The 19141-nt window shown below is 33.3% G+C and overlaps 3 protein-coding genes and 1 non-coding gene across 4 annotated transcripts; all 4 read left to right on the forward strand.

Annotated features, from left to right (window-relative positions):
* Nucleotides 1-2991: 2991 nt before the first annotated feature.
* On the forward strand, nt 2992-3075 carry TRNAS-AGA (transfer RNA serine (anticodon AGA)). Its single transcript has one exon. It is a non-coding gene; the product is annotated as a tRNA-Ser (tRNA).
* A 396-nt stretch (nt 3076-3471) lies between these two features.
* On the forward strand, nt 3472-7279 carry mus81 (mus81 structure-specific endonuclease subunit). Its single transcript, XM_040715902.2, has 4 exons — nt 3472-3811; nt 3878-4112; nt 4690-6276; nt 6711-7279. Exons 1-4 carry the CDS (start codon nt 3559-3561, stop codon nt 7153-7155), a joined length of 2520 nt encoding a protein of 839 aa, XP_040571836.1. The 5' UTR covers nt 3472-3558; the 3' UTR covers nt 7156-7279.
* A 265-nt stretch (nt 7280-7544) lies between these two features.
* Cdc37 (cell division cycle protein 37) lies at nt 7545-10244 on the forward strand. The gene is made up of 5 exons (XM_040715903.2): nt 7545-8060; nt 8165-8728; nt 8780-8895; nt 8951-9146; nt 9963-10244. Exons 1-5 carry the CDS (start codon nt 8016-8018, stop codon nt 10188-10190), a joined length of 1149 nt encoding a protein of 382 aa, XP_040571837.1. The 5' UTR covers nt 7545-8015; the 3' UTR covers nt 10191-10244.
* A 3402-nt stretch (nt 10245-13646) lies between these two features.
* On the forward strand, nt 13647-17359 carry LOC121120008 (uncharacterized). The gene is made up of 5 exons (XM_071889713.1): nt 13647-15664; nt 15729-16009; nt 16452-16565; nt 16634-16830; nt 16888-17359. Exons 1-5 carry the CDS (start codon nt 14661-14663, stop codon nt 17197-17199), a joined length of 1908 nt encoding a protein of 635 aa, XP_071745814.1. The 5' UTR covers nt 13647-14660; the 3' UTR covers nt 17200-17359.
* The last annotated feature ends 1782 nt before the right edge of the window (nt 17360-19141 follow it).

Raw genomic sequence — 19141 nt, forward strand, 5'->3', positions numbered from 1 at the left:
TTAGCATATATAAATCTGGAATTATTGGCGTTCGAAGATTTTGTAAAATTAAAAATTGACAATTTCTACTGTTTCATCCCAATATCTATGAGGTTAATCATTTTACATAAAGGATAATATTTACGAATAAATGTATTTAGTAAAAACTATTTTAAATGGTATATGCGATTGGGGAAATTTTTGAATATTTCTAATTCGCAAAAAAAAAAATTACTTCATAAAAAAACCCAATTTTCGGTTTTTTTTTCTGGGTCAACGATCGGATTTAGCAACACCAGCTTAACGGGAACAATCAAATGCTCTCTGATATTATATGATCCACACCCAGAAAATTTGTAAAAATTTTGCAAACTTAATTTTATTTTTGCAATTTTTGCAAATTTTCAATTATTTGGCAAAGCAAAAAATCCAAAAATGTCTAAGCAACACATGATTAATTTTCTATTTAATATTAATTGAAGTAGAAACACTTTTTCTTTAAGTAAAAATACTCAAAACAAAAATACTAAAACATTTATTAAGTGAGGTACCATGTCTTATTGGTAAAAAATACTCTATGTGTAAAATGGTAAGGTAATTTACTCCAATGGGGTAAAAGATATTATAATAATTATTATTACCAAAATACATGTGCAACTTTTGACAATTCTTCTAAAATTTAGGTTTATTTGTCAAAATTCCAATATATGAACTCTAAAACTTTAGTCAATTTTAAAACCCTTATAACTACTTTGTTTAAGTAGATAAAATAATATAGTTCGAGAATTTTATTTTGTGTATGATGGTTTACTTTTGTAGCAATTTTGAGTCTACTAACTTTATTATTATAGAAGTTATTCGAGTTCAAAATTTTTTCAATAATGTATTTAACGACTAAAAGAAATAGGTTGAGAGAGTTAAACATAAAAAATTTCTTATAAAGCTAAGCAAAATACAACAGATTTAAAAAAACAAAAAAAAAAAATTCTTATTTTTTGAATGAGTTATTCAGGTTTTAAATTTTTAAAACTTTTTATCGCTATTTTTCGATTTTTTAAAAAACAATTCGATTTTTTACATATAGATTTGTAGGGAATGATGTAAGCATATGGATTCTCGGATATTTCTTGAATATTCAATGTTTTGACCGTTGAATCGTGTTTCAAACTTTTTTTTTATGAAAGTAGAAACCTTATGGGCCAAGTAGTATTGTCCTTCCGGCAATCTCGAAACTATTTGGGTATATATTTGGCCTAGGTTAGGCCTTTTCAAAAGGCCGCCAATGATCCTGGTCTGGGTAAAAGCCGTCCATCCAGTAGTGAGATAACCCTAACTGAATGTTTGAGATTTGATCAAGTGAGGTACAAAGTATAATTTCTAAATTTTAAAATACTCTATGTGTTAAATGGTAAGGTCATTTAATCTAATTGTATAAAAGTTAGATCAAAATTTTTTGAATATTTATTATTACCAAAATACAGATGCAACTTTTGAAAATTATTCTAAAATTTAGGTTTATTAGTTTAAATTCAGATATATAAACTGTTAAACTTTAGTCAACTTTAAAACACTTCTAACTTCTTTGTTTCAAAAGATAAAAATTTATAATTCGAGAATTCAATTGTTGTTATTGTGGTATACTTGTGTAGCAATTTTGGGTTTAGTAGCTTTGTTATTACAGAAGTTATTTGACTTCAAAAATTTTTCAATGATGGATTTTACGACTAGAAGAAATAGGTTGAGAGAGTTAAACATGGAAAATTTCTTATAGACCTAACAAAGATACATCAAATTTAAAAAAAAAATTTGAGTTTTTTAAATTTTTGAATGAGTTATTTAGGTTTTAAATTTTTAAAATGTTTTATCAATTTTTTTCGATTTTTTGAAAAACAATTCGATTTTTTTTACAAATAGAATTTGTAGGGAATGATGTAAACATATGGATTCTCGGATATTCCTCGAATATTCGAATTTTGAACCGTTGAATCGTGTTTCAAACTTTTTTTTTCTCGAAAAGTGAATCCACATGGGCCAAGTTGCATTGCTCTTCCGGTAGTCTCGAAACTATTGGGGTATACTTTTGGCCTCGGCTAGGCCTTGTCCAAAGGCCGCCAATGATCCTGGTTGGGCCAAAATCCGTCCACCCAGTGCTGAGATAACCCTACTTAAGTTTTGGGGTAAAACAGGGTAGAATATGCGCCGTATATATTTTTAGAATTTATATCTTCCTCTGCCAAAAAAACCCATAAATCGCCCCATAAATTTGGGGTCCCTCAAATCCGCCGTTAGCCCCAAATGAATGCTATAAGTATATTGAGAAGATCCTGGAGATTCGAGGAAAGAAAATCCCATCCTTCTATCTCTTCTGGTTGTTGAGATAACCCTACTTAAGTTTTGGGGTAAAACAGGGCAGAATATGGGCCGTATATATTTTAAGAATTTATCTCTTCCTCTGCCAAAAAAACCCATAAATCGCCCTATAAATTTGGGGTCCCTCAAATCCGCCGTTAGCCCCAAATGAATGCTATAAGTATATTGAGAAGATCCTGGAGATTCGAGGAAAGAAAATCCCATCCTTCTATCTCTTCTGGTTGTTGAGATTATCCGACTTAAGTTTCGAGACTCCATAGCATTAGTCAAGCATTTGTCAAGGATACAATGACAAATGGTCGAAACTGGAATACCTTAACCAAAATGTATTACATTTATTTTTCATCAAAATTAGTGTTATACATTTTGGCCAAGGCGACTAAAAATTGAAAAAAAAACGGATTTTTTTGAGGGAGGTAACGCACCTCATGCCTTAACCAGGTCGCTTCATAAAATGTATTACATATGTAATACATGTGCAAAAATTGATGTTATTCGGGTATAACATGGGGTAGGTTTGTTCACAGGGTCCTAAAATTTGGCACAAATCTAGAACTCGGTGGGGCAAATTTGGAGTTTTTTTTTTAGTCGAAACGGTTCGTTAGGTTCGGCCCTAGGGGCCGCGCAGTGCAAATGTAATACACGATTTCGAAGCCGAGTGGTTAAGGCGTCTGACTAGAAATCAGATTCCCTCTGGGAGCGTAGGTTCGAATCCTACCGACTGCGTAATTTTTGAATGTTTTTGAGAAAAAATAAGCAGAACTTGTCATTTACAATCAATATTTTGTATAATTTCATATATGTTACTTAATTTGATACATTTAATCAAGGATGGATTTTGGTACTATCTGTAGAAGAAGATAGCTGCCAACTTATAGTTTGAAAACAATATCAATATTAATTAATGTGTGCCTTGTAATTGTACAAATTTGATATGAGTTGACTAATTTATCGTCAAAAATGATTATAATTGTTTTGGCATTTGATTTTTAGGTATAAGAAATACTCTTTCGCCTACATAAGATTAAGTGATTGAGCCAGACTCACTCCACAACGTATGAATATGAGAGGTTGAGAGGTTATGTATTTGTGGTGAAAATATTTTATTTTAACGATTGTTTTTACGGGAGAATGACGTCATCTTTCAAATAAAATAAACAATAAATAAATCATAGATCAGAATTGAAAATTAAATTGTATCTTCATTTTATGATGGCGGGGGATCAAGGGACGGGACTCACATCCCGAAATCCCTCATATGAGCGTATATTACTTCAACTGATTAATGAAGAGGATTCCATTAGGAAGAAATCAATATATGAAACCTGCTTAAATTCCTTACGACTCTTTCCTTTACCGTTAGAATCCCCGGTCCATTGCCGTGTTTTGGAAGGATTTTCGAGGAAGATTGTACGTATTTTGGAGAATAAGTTGAAGGAATGCTGCCCCATATCTCCAATTAGTAAGGCTCTCATTATGTTTTTATAAATTATGAGGTTTCTAATTTGTATCTTATAAATGATTGTAGTAGTAGAAAAGGCAATGTCTTGGGACGATCCCGTGGAGCTCCCTCCTTTGAGTCTCTCTCAAAGCAACAGTCCCGCTGAGAAAAGGAGGAAATCCTCTGACCTCTCTCACTCATTCGAGGATGTTGAAAACGTATTTGCTCCAGTGAAAAGGAAAAAAAGTAAAAAAGCCTCTAAACAAAAAATTAATTCCAATTTGGATGTACTTGATGTTGTTTTAAGTCAGAATTTGAGCGGGTACTTGTAGTTTTATCGTAAATTATGTTGTCTTTATCATATGTGGTGTGTCAAACTAAAAACAATCAAGAAAATGACATATTTAAGTCAATTATAAACTTATTATTCAAATTTGTGTTATGAGTTAAGTAACCAAAGAATTTTAATTATAGTTTATGGCCGATATAACTCCTTTCAAATCAAATATATCAACTTCTCATTCTATAATGGTGATGATCAATTTTTGCTAATTTAAGTGTAGTTTGCGATACACCAAAAGGGACGGTAATTCTGTGTAGGTTCGATACTTGGTCGTTCCTGGAGAAGGAAATATACTTAATGTATATGGACTTCAAAAACAGTTCCTGGGTCAGATGGATTAATTATTATACAATAATATTTACTTATACATAATCAATGAAACTCCATCTGACTAATCAAAGTAACCTTTAAAGAAAGAAATAATACAAATATAATCCACACTCATTCTTGAGAAAAATCATTCTAGATTGTTTTTGTGCTGACGTGCCACATATGTATTTGATACTTGATTTGGCGAATCTAACTTTTTTTTAACATTTTTGATTTTGTTTTTAAGAGCAAAGAACGACACAAAAAGAAAGAAAAGAAGTTCTTCCTCAAGCAACAATTGTCCAGTCTCTTCTGAAACAAATATTGAGTCTCACATCGTTCATGAAATTCATTCAGAATCCTCCTGCGAAGAATCCTCCTCTCAAAATAATATTGAAAGTTCTGATCTTTTATTAAATACAACCATCTCCCAAGTAAGGAATAAAAGTTCAAAGGAATACGTTCCAAAAACAGGGAGTGGAGCCTATGCAGTCCTTATGACATTGTTCAAAAATTCGTTGGATCCATCGTATATAGGCTATATGACAAAGGATGAGCTAATATCGCAAGGTCAGAGATTATCAAAGGAAAGCTTCACCCACTCCAGAGGTCCGCAAGGGAGATATACAGCCTGGTCTGGAGTCTCGATTTTGGTAAAGAAGGATTTATTAAAGACATGGGATAGAAATCCCAAGAAGTATAATATTTCAAATAATGGAATAGATTTAGCACGCAGAATTTCTAATGTTGAAGGGGAAGAGGGATCTACGTGCGGGTTAGCTTCCATATCCAGAGAAATAAGTGAAATCCCAACAAATATTCGGTCTCAATCTCAAACCTTTGAGCAAGCTTCATGGTTGGATGAGTTAAAGGACTTAAAGTACTGTTATGTAAAGGATAGCTCGGGAAAGGGTCAAGAAACGAATAATCAGGATCATGCTGAGATGGATATCGATGATGGAGTTTATTACTTGATAAAATGTAGGAAAGTGGATATAGAAGGATCGTTATTAAAATATAGAATAACGAAAGAAATCCCCAATGGTCTTGTATTGGCGTTTTTACATGAGGCAGATGCTAGTGATTTAAGTCCTATAGCCTCATCAACGGATCTTTTAGTTGTCCCTTCTCCAATTAAAAGTCCTGTTATAATCGAATCAAAAAAGAAGGATATATCTACAAAGACGAAAAAGAAACAAAACCAAGTTAGTCTCAATGTTGATAATAGTAACGATGACTCGGATTCTATTTTAAATGAGCAAGTTATGGATCCACAAAAGGATTTTCGATACTGGCTTAAATCTGATACTTCATCATCAAATAATACGAATACTGATACACATATGGATTTAGACCACGAAAACATTCATTCAGATTGCGTTTTATCTCCAAATCATTATGAAATAGTATTACTTGTTGATACTGCAGAAGTCCAGAGTAGTAAACCGGGGGGCAAGTCCACTCGAAGAGAAATCACTTGTGATGAGCTATCTTCAAATGGTGTCAAGTTTGAAAAAAGAAACATAAATGTTGGAGATTTTCTTTGGATAGCTAAGGAAAAGGTAGAAGTGAATTCTCATTCCTTTCGTCAGCGAGAGCCAAAGGAATTAGTCTTACCCTATATCGTGGAGCGAAAAAGAATGGATGATCTTCAAAAATCAATTATGGATCAACGATATGCTGAACAAAAATTTCGGATCAAGAATAGTGGTTTAAAATATCTATATTATTTAGTAGAAGATTTTAAGAGCATGGATCGAAATACCACGAGTGGTCGCGGTATTGGTGCATCTGCTTTGGAACAGGCTATGGCAAACACTACTATTCAAGAAGGGTGAGAATTCCATTAGGATGATTTGTTTTCAATTTTTGTTCAGAATTCCAATTACGGCTCATATGGAAGTGTTGCTATTAGATATTGAAATATCCTATGCAAAATTTCGACTGTATAATCCAAGGGAATTTTGATCTTACCTATCACCTATGAAAATGTAAAAAAAGAAAAGATGCACGTTATACGTAGATCATCAGAATGTCCTTATTAGGAAAATATTTTAATCTTTATCTGCTAAATCTTAGGATTTTTTCCCTTTTTTTAAACTTTGACCGAGACGAGATTACTGAATTGGAATTTTGCATAGATAATTTTCTGACCGCATGGCCACTTTTCCGCCATAATCAAAATTCAAAAAAGTTGATAAACAAACTTCCTTAATGTCCGCATTATAACTGACTTCAATATTAGGGTTAATTTATTTATCTATTTAGGTTCTTTATTCAACGGACGAAAAATCAAAAAGAGTCCATGGAGCTTATTACGACAATGACTCGTAATTTGATTGAAAAGTATTCGGGTAAAACTCTCAAAAGTTGTCGAAAAGAAGAAATATGTGAGGGAAGAGTCAAACACTTTGAGTCAACTTTAATGAATTACAAAGAATTCAATGAATTATCGCGAAAAAATAAAAACTTTACAGTTAAAGAAGTGTTTATGAAAATGTTACTTCAACTCAAAGGATTGACCCCAGGAATGGCCCTTTCCATTGTCCATAAGTACCCAACTCCACTAGCTATGAAAAATGCATATGTGGGTCAAAACGAGAAGGAAATTATAACAGGCTTGCAAGGTTTGAGATATGACGGAGGAAAAAAAATCCCCATTAACGTTAGTCGACCTCTAGGATTATTTTTCTCACAAGAATCTCTTGAGTAAAAAAAAAAAAAATCAATATAACCATAGTCGATTCCCTTAAAATTATAAAGCTCTGTTAATGTTGTTCAATTTTATGTCTACGTATGCCTGATCTTCGGTTTCTCAATATAACTATGATAGTCAATATTATAATTATTTCATGAAGTGCTGTTTTTACAGTTTAGTCCGATTTTGTTGACACTGAATAATTTGTATAAATATTGAGTTGTAGATAGAGAAGTAATTAATAATTCATGTAAAGAGCAAATTTTCTTGCTAAAGTAATCAATACTTTAGCATGCCTATTCTGGACCTCAAATTGATTTTTAATTCTCATTTATATCGACATAGTTTCCTGAATATCCTAAGCAACTTAAATAAACATACACAGTAAAAGTGATCCTAACAAAATAACAGATATATCAGTCTACTATTACGGTTGGAATACTAGGATATCAATGATAAGTGCAATTTTGTCGCAGGTAAATTATTTTTCTAGAATTTTTTCGAAACATGAATAGTGTCCTTCGTTTACGTCACAGTAAGAGGAGGGAAATGACCTAAGAAATCAAATATAAGTAATTTCTCTTAAGTACAAAAGACTTTTATATTATTTTACATTGAGTTTGGAAAGGATTCGAGTAGATAGTTGGCCCTTGAGAGATAGATAATAAGGGATTCGTGAAGAAATAGGGATTGTATGACGTCATGGGTAGTAGCGGAAATTAGTTTGATTTGTGCCGCTTCCTATTGATTGGTTACTACTTATCAACGGACGTTTAATTTAATAATTTCCCTGAGCTTGTGTTAGTCTGGTTTGATTTTGGGCTGAGGCGACGTGGGCTTAATGAGTATTGAGTCGTGCTTAAATGAAATTTTGAATGATGTCTAATCCCATTAATTACTCAAAGTGGAATAATATTGAGGTGAGTGTCTTTTTTGAATGAGTAAAATTGGGAGACTATTATTGGAATAATTGTTTTGCAATCCTGGTGACATGATTAATTGTAGTTTGAGGTCTTTGTCCTAGGTGTCCGACGATGAGGATGACACTCATCCCAACATCGACACTCCTTCGCTCTTCAAGTGGCGACATGAAGCGCGAGTGGAGCGAATGAAGGTCTTTGAGGCGAAGAAGAAGGAGGTGGACAGTCAGAGTGCACGAATCCGAAAGACGAAAGCAGAGCTGGAGCAAAAACTCAAGAATGAATCCCTAAAAGGTCCTGATTTGGAGTCCATGAAAAAGGCACTCAACGACATAAAGAAAGAGGACGAACACCTCGAGAAAAAGATGGCAGAGCTTGCAAAGGAAGAGCGTCTTCAGCCTTGGAATGTGGACACCTTGTCCAAGGATGGTTTTTCTAAAACAGCCATCAATAAAACAGGCTCATATGAGAAAAAAGAACTCACTGAGGATGAAAAAGCAGAAAACATGAAGGAGTTTGTTAAAAGTTACAAGAATGAAATTGAAAAATATGGAATGTTTAGCAAGTTTGATGATTCCAAAAATTATTTGTTAGAGCATAAACACTTGGCATGTGAAGAAACGGCTAATTATCTTGTCATACAATGTATCAACTATGCTATGGAAGAGGTCAGATATTATTTAACTTACTGTTCCTAACTTATTATTTATTTTCTCCAGAAATTTAGCTTAATGGAACATGTTGCGCATCAAGTGATATCAATGCAATATCTTCTTGAATTAGCAAAACAATTGGATACAGATCCCAGAGCCTGCATTTCCTCATTTTTCTCCAAGTAATACTTTTTTTTATATTGTAGATACAATCGTTTAATACTTGTTTTTTATCAGAATACAATTTGCCAATGATGAATATAAGAAAGCCTTTTTCGATGAATTAGAGGCATTTAAAGCTCGTATTCGTAAGCGTGCAAAGGAAAAGATTGAGGAACAAATAAAGGAGATGCAAGAGAATGAAGAATTAGAGCCTGCACCTATTGGTCCAGGTGGACTCGATCCTGTTGAAGTGTTTAACTCATTACCTGAGGTAAGAGATGGCTATCCTTTCTGACTAGAGAATTTACAATATACGAATTCTGATCTTTCCAAGTGTATTTGACTCCAATTTAATATTTCGAATAAATGGTTACGTGGAAGGGTTAGTCATATTATCCTATTCTGATGTCATACCGATATGCCTCAGAAAATTATATTTCCTTCTTTTATGTTGGATTTAAATCCTTTGGACTTGTGATGGCATTTGTGTTTCGACAAACCATCCGTGCGATATATCTTAATTATGTAGCGCTTTGCTTCAATTATAGTCTAATTATACATAACAGTAGATAGTTATTAAATACTAATACGAGATGGATCAATGGGGGAATGATTTCGGACTATTTTTTTCGGCAAAAAAATGGCGGAAAATCATTATTTCGATATTTTACCTGCTTTGTTAAACTATTTGACGCACACTGATAATTCCATTATCTTTCGACAAAACTTGAAAATTTAAAATATTCTATGACACTTTTTTGATTTCTTAATTATTGATTTGATCGCTTCCATATATTTTGATGTAAAACTATCAAATTTCTAAGCTTCGAGCTACCTCAATGAAAATTATAATACTCATAGAGTTAGGGTCATTTGTGTCTCAGAATGATGAACTGGTTAGAAAAAAAATAATATTTCTGGTTCTTCTGAAATTATAATATTCTATTCGTGGATATGGAATCAAATGTTTCTATTAATCGAATTTAATCAATATATATATTTTGTCAAAATATTGTTTCTTAAAAAATGGAGCATCTTTACTTATGATATATATTAATACTTTTTATCCCATTTTTTCCCCTTCAAGAGTCTACAAAAATGCTTCGAATCCCAGGATATTGGAATGCTTCAACAGGCCATAAAAGAACTACCTGACGAAGAAGGGCGTTACCATATGAAGAGATGCATTGATTCTGGTCTATGGCTTCCTTCTAAAGAAGACCCAAACACTAATCCAGAAGATGGATTTATACGACATGCCGATGAAGAGGCTTTGTCTGATGAGAGTGAAGAGGAAGAAAAGAATAAGTCATAAATGTCATACAATAATATTCTCAACTTTTTAAATATAAATCATGAAGAATACGAAGCTACACTGTATTTTATATTCCATCATCACTTACATATAAATTTACGGTGTATTTTTTTGTCAGCTGTCTATTTTTCTACTAATTACACCGCCCCACTAGTGTTGTGTTGATCCTTATTTAGGATTTGGAAGACTGTTCAGTTCAGTCCTAAAACTGATTAAGTTTGGTTCTTGATGAGGACACTTAACCTTATTTCTTCATTTTATAATCAGTTCTAGTACTGAGAGTACGAAGAACCGACGGTTTTAAGATTATACTGTACTTGATCGAAAAAATAAGGACATTTAACAACACTATCACCCACGACCAGTTTAGTCAGGCTACCTGATTTTTGAATTTTATAGCTAAAAAAATATCCTTTAGCTAAACGATAGGCGGAAAACTTAGCCATTTAATACAAGTATTATATACTGTTATTTTTTTAGCTTGCCTGTTTTTTGAAATTGGTAATCTGATGAATGAATTTTCTTCTTGTCCTTAGCAGTTGTCATTTTTTGATTCCTGATTAGTAAAGTTATTTTCCCTAAATAGATTTAATTAAATGACTCTAGGTAAAGAGTGGACACTCACTCAAGCCAAGTAAGGTAGGGATCAGTAGTTCTCAATTCTGATTGGCTTAAAATTAGAAGCTGCTCCATGTTCCTCCAGCGAGGCACCCAGCCAGTGGGGATAGGGGGGAAGTGAAGGTGTGAGTCTCCCCCGGCCATAATAAAAAGAGAAGAATAAGGGCGACTACGTTGGCAACATATTCTTCCCTATGTAATATTTTATAACAGAGCATGGCGACACCATACGCTCCTGCATCCTCCCTTTCACGTTGTGTAAATAGAATAATAATAAATGTATCACAATCAAGGTGCTGGCCGCTGGGTAATAAAGGTCGCTCACGACTTTTATAATTTGATAGAAGTAAGCATCTCATTTTAATGACGTCGCATATGCGTGGAAAACGCTAGCCCTTGGATATTATTTACAATCTTGATCACAATAGAGGTTTCCAAGATTAATAGAAATTCAAGGGTATTTCATCACGTATTCGGACTTGCTAGATTTTTCAATTTGCTATGCCACACCGATTGCTGGGTAAGACATACAGATTTGACGTCAGAGTATAACAGCGGTACTCTAACAGTTAAGGAAGTCAATGTACATTCTCTTGGTAACAGATATGCTCATTATTAATAGTATAATAAATAATTAAAAAATGTAGCATTAATAGCCATAATAATATGAAGTTGAACTATGTAGAGAACGAAAACTGTAGACAAGTGTTTCAAAATAGATTATAAATATTACAACTACACAAATATATGTATACTGTTGATATTCACTTATTATTTTCATACTAAGAAATACAGTTCTTTACTGGTCGGGTTGTAGCCGATAATATGGACAAGTGATTCGGTACTAATTTTGTCCTCTTACACGGAAAGCACCCCCACACCCCAAAGTCTTGCACTAATATCTCTAACAATAAAATAAAAAACAACCCACCTGCTTGGAGAGGTTAACACTATAGAAAAACTAAGACCACTGTGGGTATATGGGAGATGAGCTCACAGGAGGAATTTAGAGCGTTTTGAAAAAATTTGTAAGGCATTAAAAACCAATCAGAGGCCTCTCCAAAAAAATTCAGCTAGAAAATTTAAAAAAAGATCCCGCCTGGGCCTGAAATTAAAAATTAAAGCCCAACCAAGTCCGAGTGTTATGGGTTCAGCTATCATGTTCGAAAAATTGAGCCTGATCCGAAAGTCGGGCTAGGTTCGGAATCACCTTCTTTTCTTCGCACACATTATGGTACTCCCTGAATGAACGGCTCCTGAATGACTTTTTTTTTGCATTTTTTATACGATTGTATAAAAAAAAATCCTTTAAATACCGTTACTCTGGAAAAATATGTCTGTTCAGGGGGGAGGTTGTTGAAAATAAATTTTTAGGTTGCACTGAATAAAAGTACTGCCCTAAAAAAATGCCTAGATGATTTTTTTTGTTTAAAAAAAAAAAAAAAAAAAAATTAGACATTATATAGTGGAGCCCTGTACATTTCCGCCCCTGGGATTGCCTGTTTGTTTTTAGTAAGTTACGCATTTGAGCATTTGAGGAATTTCAATTATTATAGTAGCAAACCAATAAGTAAGAACTTAAACCTAAACCATCTCAACCTAAAATCAATTGGCCCACATTCCTCCTATAAATTAGAAGTAACATGCTTAGTACGAATAACCTTACAATAGCTATAAAACGATAAAAATATTTTTCCTCCCCCATATACCTAAAAGAATAAATATAAACAGCTCTTCTGATTATCCTCACAGTGCCCCTGAACGCGACAGAATAAAATCTCCTAAGGCCCTGACTTCCAAACCTAAATTTGACACTCTAATCTTTAGCCTCAATACCACTAACACTGACTCCTTTAGTATACCGAAAGAATAAGAGAATATAAATAATCCTCCCCCTAATCAGAATCTACCTAAAATTATTCAGAAGCCTCGAAAATTTTTATTAAAAATTTGTATCTAACATCCAATTTTCTATTTCTATTAACCTTGGGATTGACTTAAAGTTAATGTATACAACTCAAAATCAAAGTACATGTATGTGAAAGGGTCTTCTAAACTAAACTTTAAAAATAATATCTAACTAATTATTCAAAATAATGAATTCCCCTTCAATAATAAAGGGTCAACTTCAGAACAAATAGGGTTTTTTTCCTCAAGAAGAAATTTCTGGGATTTCAAATATTATCTCTAAATAGAAGATTTGCTTAAAATACCTCGTTATGTTAAGATAAAATTAAAACAACAACACATATTATATCCCTATATTTGTACAAAGTTCATTTGTATACTGTTACAACTATGATTAACATTATATATGTATAAATAATTTATAATACAGTTTAATTTACCAGGAAAAAGTAAAATTTCTCATCAAAATGATGTTATTTATTTTCCCACTAAAATAGGTTGCGTGATTTAGCTAGTGCTTCTCTACTAATAATAAATTGAAAAGTATTAAAATTAATTGGAGAAGCGAAGACGACGTGATCAATATTTGTACAAAGTAATGGTTGTGGCGACACTTTTTTTGTCCGCTAGAAGTGTTGATCATATTATTCCATAACTAAATACACAGCCTTCATGAACTTACCCTTGTAAGTAAATTAACAAGATAAACTCAGCGATGGAAGAAAAAATCGCATACGGCATATAAGAAAATGATAAATTGACGTCATCTGTGGTATAATAAAAAGCGTTACCTGGCGTCACTTTAGTTGCGTTTCGCTATTTTGTTTTCAAGCTGCTATTATTATTTATTAATAACAAAACAGCTGAGTGTCTTCCCCGGGAATTTGAAGTTTGACACAAAAACAATATAAATAAAATAGTTCAACGATTATTTTATTGCCATGGAAGACGAAAACCCTTTGAATAATTCCCCAGAGGAGGAAATTAAGCTGACTTTGGACTCGGATAGTGATGATGAAGAACAAGATCCTAAAGCAAAAGAGGATAAAAGTCCAGATAATAGAATTAGTAGCTCAGACGAGGAAGATGAAATCAAAATCCACAATGGCCAAAGGGGGAAAAGTGTTGGACGTATTCGCCTTGATTTGTCGGATGATGATGAAGAAACGAATATAGAAGGAGAAGAAGTTCAAAACAAGGATCCTTCCTCAGATGAAGATGAAGTGGACAGTCCGTTAGTTCTTGAAGGTGACGAGAAGAGAGAGGAAGACTCAAATCCAGAAGGGATTTCTTCAATGTCAGTTAAAGAAAGAGCTTCAAATCTATTTGAAATTCGCTCTACTTCACAGAGGCGTTTACGTGAATCCTCTGTGCATATCCCATATCATATACCTAAAAAACTCTCTTTAGACGAATTCCTTAGTCGTAGAAAGAGTGGAAACGATTTGAATTTGCGAGAGAAAGAGATTGAAAGTACATATCAAGAAGATGAGGACAAGGATGTGCTGGATCCAGAGTTAAAGTCTCAAAGTCCATCTATTAAGAGTTCGCTTCTCCTAAAAAAACTAGGAGTAGATCTCCCTTCTCTTGTTCATCAATCACAACCTAAAATATCATCTAATAATATGATCGATCTAGGCTCAATTGAAAAGTCAACGACACATGTCATGTCAAAAGGAATATATGATCTACAAGGACGTTTGGCTAAACATATAAGCTCTGCTCCAAGCTCTTTAAAAAAAAGATAGGGTAATATCAGTTGTTACGAAAGAAGTTAAAGAAAACGGGTCAGAAGTTTTAGAGCCATCTCAGATCAATGTTCCTGATGAAGCAACAGCTTCAAATGTGAATTGTAGTATTAATTTTGATAAAGTGGAAAAAGCCAAGAGATCAGATGTGAGTGGTGCTCAGTTTCGAGCGCTAAAAGAGACGCTTAAACTTAAAATGATGGAAGCTCGTAAGAAGGATCTGATTAAGAAAGAGCTTTTAAAAAAGATGGAGGAAGAAAATTATGAGGAAGATGGCTTCAACGACAATGAAGAGGATATAACGGACGAAGAAAACGTGTCTCAGTCTGAAGGTGAAACAGAGTCTGAGCCGGAAGAAGAGCCTGAGATATTTGATAAAAAAACACCCCCTAAAAATGGTTTTATAGACTTTGAAGCCGAGGACGACCAGGAAGAAGAAATCGATGATAATGACAATGATGATGTAGAAGAAGATGATGAAGAAGAAACGGGGCCTCTAACTCTGGAGGAAGATTCTATCTTAGAATTAACGGATGCCCCGAACGAAAATCCTTCTCATGAATCTCCCTCTCAAACATCTAATTGTCAAGGACAAGAAGACTCATCTAAAAATACGACACCCTTTTCTCAACTTGCTAATAATTCTACTCTTCGATGGACTCCTATTGAGGAGCGAGCCGTGGATTCCAATGGAACAACAAATAATAATTCGTTAACCCAACAACATGCCCGGAAAAGACTTGGGTTTGAAGAACTGTTTGATGCTTCAGATCCATGTGTAGATGATTTTAGTGATGTTGTGGGCCTTTGTTCTGGTCAGTTTCTTGCAAATAAAAGGGAATCCCTTCCATATAAGGATACTGCGATTACAATGAGTCAAATGAAATCAAGTTCAATATCATCATCAATGCCCCTCGATGTGGATACTCAAGATACTCTTCCTCTCATTAAAGCTTCACCTTGTTTAATTGACGATGTAGAAGATGAACCTTTTGATGGCTTCAAAAGTAGGAGAGTAGCTACTCAAAGGATGATCTTATCTGACGATTCGTCCGATGATGAGGAGGATAATGGAGATGTCGAAGAAGATGATCCTTTGGTTGAGGAATCAAGAGAAGGAGCAATGGAAGAAGATGTTGAATATGACTCTGAAGAAAATGAAATACCAACAAAAGGCTCTTTATTTGATAAAAAGGGATTGTAAGTAATGAATAACTTTATTATGTTAACATACGAATTCATTCTTTATTTTTTAAATAATCAGATTACGAGAGGACTTTCTTGAAAAAGAAGCGGAATTGTCTGGCTCAGATGAGGGCTCTGAGGATGAAGATGAAGTAGGAATGGATGATTTAGAAATGGAGGAAGGAGATATGGAAGATTTTGATCAAGATAAAATGAGAGAAGAAGTTGGGAAAATACATCATAACCAAATCCTTGATGAGGATAGAAGAGAAGTTCGTCTACTAAAAGAAGCTTTCCTTGAGGATGGAGACTTACACTCAGAGAAAACAAGGGGTCGTTCATTTCGATGGCTGAATAATGGTTTGTTCATTTTTTTTAAATTAATACTTTTTTTATGTGAAGTAGTGTTGTATTTTCTGTTCGGTTCCGGTACCGAAATTGCTAAGACATATATTTTTATGAGGTAATGATGTTACTTGTACCAGTTTCAACACCGATTGAGGAAGTACCATTTTAAATACATCAGTAGCCGCATTCATGTATATATTATAGCATAAAAATATGGTATATTCGAGAATGAATGCCAAAATGCATTAAAAATGACTTCAATTGGAGGGAGACCCATTTTAAACCTTAAAGTTATATGTGAGAATATATATTTATTTTTACCAATCTATATATATATATATAGGACGAAAAATCCTAGGGCAAAATATCCAGATCCCAGTAACCGGTACCACTATAGTACCTGGCTATCTAACAACACTAGTAAGAACTTATATAATTTATTATCATATTCCAGGTGATGTTAATGAAGAGCTTGAGAAGAGACCAAGTGACGATGAAGCGGAAGTAGAAGATGACAAAACCGAAAAATTGAGATTGGACAGAGTTGAAAGAGAGAAATGGATTAAGAGTAATAAAATATTTTATTTTATGAGAAACTTGTTAATTCGAATCAATTTCTTTCCTCTTAATTTTTAGACTCAGCTTCCATTATAGCCGAATCCGATGACGAAAATGTGGAAAACTCTCAAGATGATGATAGTCAATTAATACAATTAGGCAATAAGGCGCTACGTAAACTTGAAAATAGCAAGAAACCCATCATTTCTGTTCCAAGCAAGCACGTCCCTCCTTCCTTTACTCCGTCCAAAAAGTTGCCTCTTCAAGCCATGAAGGTAAATAAAAGTCAATAATTTTATTTTCGCATTATTGATTACCCCTATTTGTTCCAGAACAATGGCTCAAAAGGTTCTTTTCTCTCTCGTGCCTCTGAAAAACTTACAAAAATTGCTGAATTGGCTAAAAATAAAGGAGAAACTCGAGAGGGATCTGGAGCTAAAGGGAATAGTAAGAACTTTGTTTTTTGTGCAATAAGTCCGAAGAAAGTATCTAATGGGGATGCATTTACAACCACTACCAATCAGAAAAAATCGTCAAAAAAGTTTAGGAAAGAGACAGCGACCTGTCCCGCGAGCAAAAGGCCTAAAATTGAGAGAACCCTTGACGATGGAAATACTAGTACGATTTTTGGATTTTTGAAATGAAAATAAGAACTATATATCGACTCTTGATTTATCATTGTTAAATATGATTTATATTTTATCTTTAGACAGTTTTACGACGATGATTCATTCATGACATCCCTTGTGATAATTAATACCTTTATTTAAATTTATATGTAATATACATAATGAGGCTTTGAAATTTCCACCTTGGGTTTTTTGCTATTTTTCATCAACACTTTGTTGTCCAATTTCCTGCATCAATGGGTTAAAAGGAACCCAGACCTTTGAATAAAGTTCTTCCAGCAGGATTTCATCTTACCCTGGATCAAAAAAGATTATCAGGATGGAGGGTAGGTTTGAAAGCAAAATGGTCTCCTATTCTACACTTCCAAGAAAAAAAAAAAAAAAACCAACACCTTAATTTGATTATGGCCCCAAGAGGTATAACCGCCCTCATCCCCAGATCTCAATCCCTTCAATGATTATAGAGATGTAATCGAAGGCAAGACTTTTTAAGTTTGCCACCTCAAATTTGACGCTAACAAATCGTAAATTGAGTGTGAGTAGGGTTTAATTAATCCGGAAGAAATTAGTTAAAGCTCCCACTCCCTGCTAGAGAAATGCGTCGCCGTCGAAGGTTCAAAGTTGAATAAATAATCTTGATTAATTTATATGTTTATATAGTCCATGATATTCATTGAATTTTCTATTAATTTAATTTAATATCGTTATTATAATTACTTTTTCTTTATAAAATAGAAAGAGGGGAATTTCAAAGCATCTTAATCTCTTTATATCTACTTTATATTTGTATTATTATATAATATAAATCATGACGAAGGATTTCTAATGGAATTCTTTTTAGTTGTCCTTTATCATGACTAAACTTCTTGAATGTTTCATAAAAGTTTTCTTGCTCCTATTGTCTTGATAAGCAAGCTAGAATGATTTTTCTCAAAAAAAAATAAAAAAATTGCCCATTGTAGAATAGCTCTACACATTTGGCATTAAATATAGGGACTGTTTGATGTACAATAATGGCCCTAAGACGTTGCCTATCGTATCAAAACCTAACATAATCTCAAATCGTTTAGATAATTATCTCTTTTTATACTAAATGTAGGAAGATTCTGGAGGAACCTTTTTTTTAATTAACTGTATTATGCTAATTTTGGAAAGATAAAGGTAATTGAGTACTCGGCGTTACCTCCCTAACACAGAAATAACCTATGTATTTTGTTGTCAGCTGTCAATTTCCTCATGTCGTTTGATACGTCATGTCTATTTCATTTTGTATTCGTTTTGACAAATAAACATAGCCATTACTACTATTATTTTTCAACTTATTACTAATAAGTTATTCTTAACTTATGATACATTTCTAAAAGGACAGGAATACATTTTCTTGTTGATCCCTCGTCCTTTATATAATATATTAATTATTATATATATATAATGGTCATTTTATTATTTCTAATAAGAAATTTTGGCTATCATACATATGTAAATGGTGAAGAAATAATATGACAGTGATAGTCTGGGAGTATATAAGATATAAATGGCAGTTGGTAGGATTGACTTATTTGCCTAACTACCAGATGATTTCAGTCCTTTTCTCTGTTTCTTTTTGGTCGCTAGGTTGCGTGATACAATACAGGTGAAGACGTGCTTAATATTTTAGAACTCGTGACTACGATTCCTAAGAAATGGGAATAACACGAGGATTCTCCCAGTAAAGAAAAGGGGAGTAGCTAATTCAGGGTTCTAAATCCTGAGCATTTTTGCTACGTGTAAGATATTTTTTAGTGGAATAGTGTTTTTTTCTCAAATTGTTATATTTATTCTTTCATTCTTGAGGAGAGAACATGTAAGTATAAAGAGTAATAACGAATAATGATGAAAATCTTGTTTATTGGGGATGTTATAAAAAAGAAACCGAAAATTAACATGGTAACCCTGGGAAATAGCTTAGCTGTCATAT

The sequence above is a fragment of the Lepeophtheirus salmonis genome, chromosome 6 (genome assembly GCF_016086655.4).
Source record: "Lepeophtheirus salmonis chromosome 6, UVic_Lsal_1.4, whole genome shotgun sequence".
NCBI classification, from domain to species: Eukaryota; Metazoa; Arthropoda; class Copepoda; order Siphonostomatoida; family Caligidae; genus Lepeophtheirus; species Lepeophtheirus salmonis.

What these genes read in the sequence shown, in the direction of transcription:
- mus81 (XM_040715902.2), top strand. Translation starts at nt 3,559, where the DNA reads ATGATGGCGGGGGATCAAGGGACGGGACTCACATCCCGAAATCCCTCA. An exon ending in CTGCCCCATATCTCCAATTA is followed by an intron (nt 3,812 to 3,877) that starts GTAAGGCTCTCA and finishes AAATGATTGTAG; the next exon opens with TAGTAGAAAAGGCAATGTCT. An exon ending in TTAAGTCAGAATTTGAGCGG is followed by an intron (nt 4,113 to 4,689) that starts GTACTTGTAGTT and finishes TTTGTTTTTAAG; the next exon opens with AGCAAAGAACGACACAAAAA.
- Cdc37 (XM_040715903.2), top strand. Translation starts at nt 8,016, where the DNA reads ATGATGTCTAATCCCATTAATTACTCAAAGTGGAATAATATTGAG. An exon ending in ATTTCCTCATTTTTCTCCAA is followed by an intron (nt 8,896 to 8,950) that starts GTAATACTTTTT and finishes GTTTTTTATCAG; the next exon opens with AATACAATTTGCCAATGATG. An exon ending in TGTTTAACTCATTACCTGAG is followed by an intron (nt 9,147 to 9,962) that starts GTAAGAGATGGC and finishes TTCCCCTTCAAG; the next exon opens with AGTCTACAAAAATGCTTCGA.
- LOC121120008 (XM_071889713.1), top strand. Translation starts at nt 14,661, where the DNA reads ATGATGGAAGCTCGTAAGAAGGATCTGATTAAGAAAGAGCTTTTAAAA. An exon ending in TTATTTGATAAAAAGGGATT is followed by an intron (nt 15,665 to 15,728) that starts GTAAGTAATGAA and finishes TTAAATAATCAG; the next exon opens with ATTACGAGAGGACTTTCTTG. An exon ending in ATTTCGATGGCTGAATAATG is followed by an intron (nt 16,010 to 16,451) that starts GTTTGTTCATTT and finishes ATCATATTCCAG; the next exon opens with GTGATGTTAATGAAGAGCTT.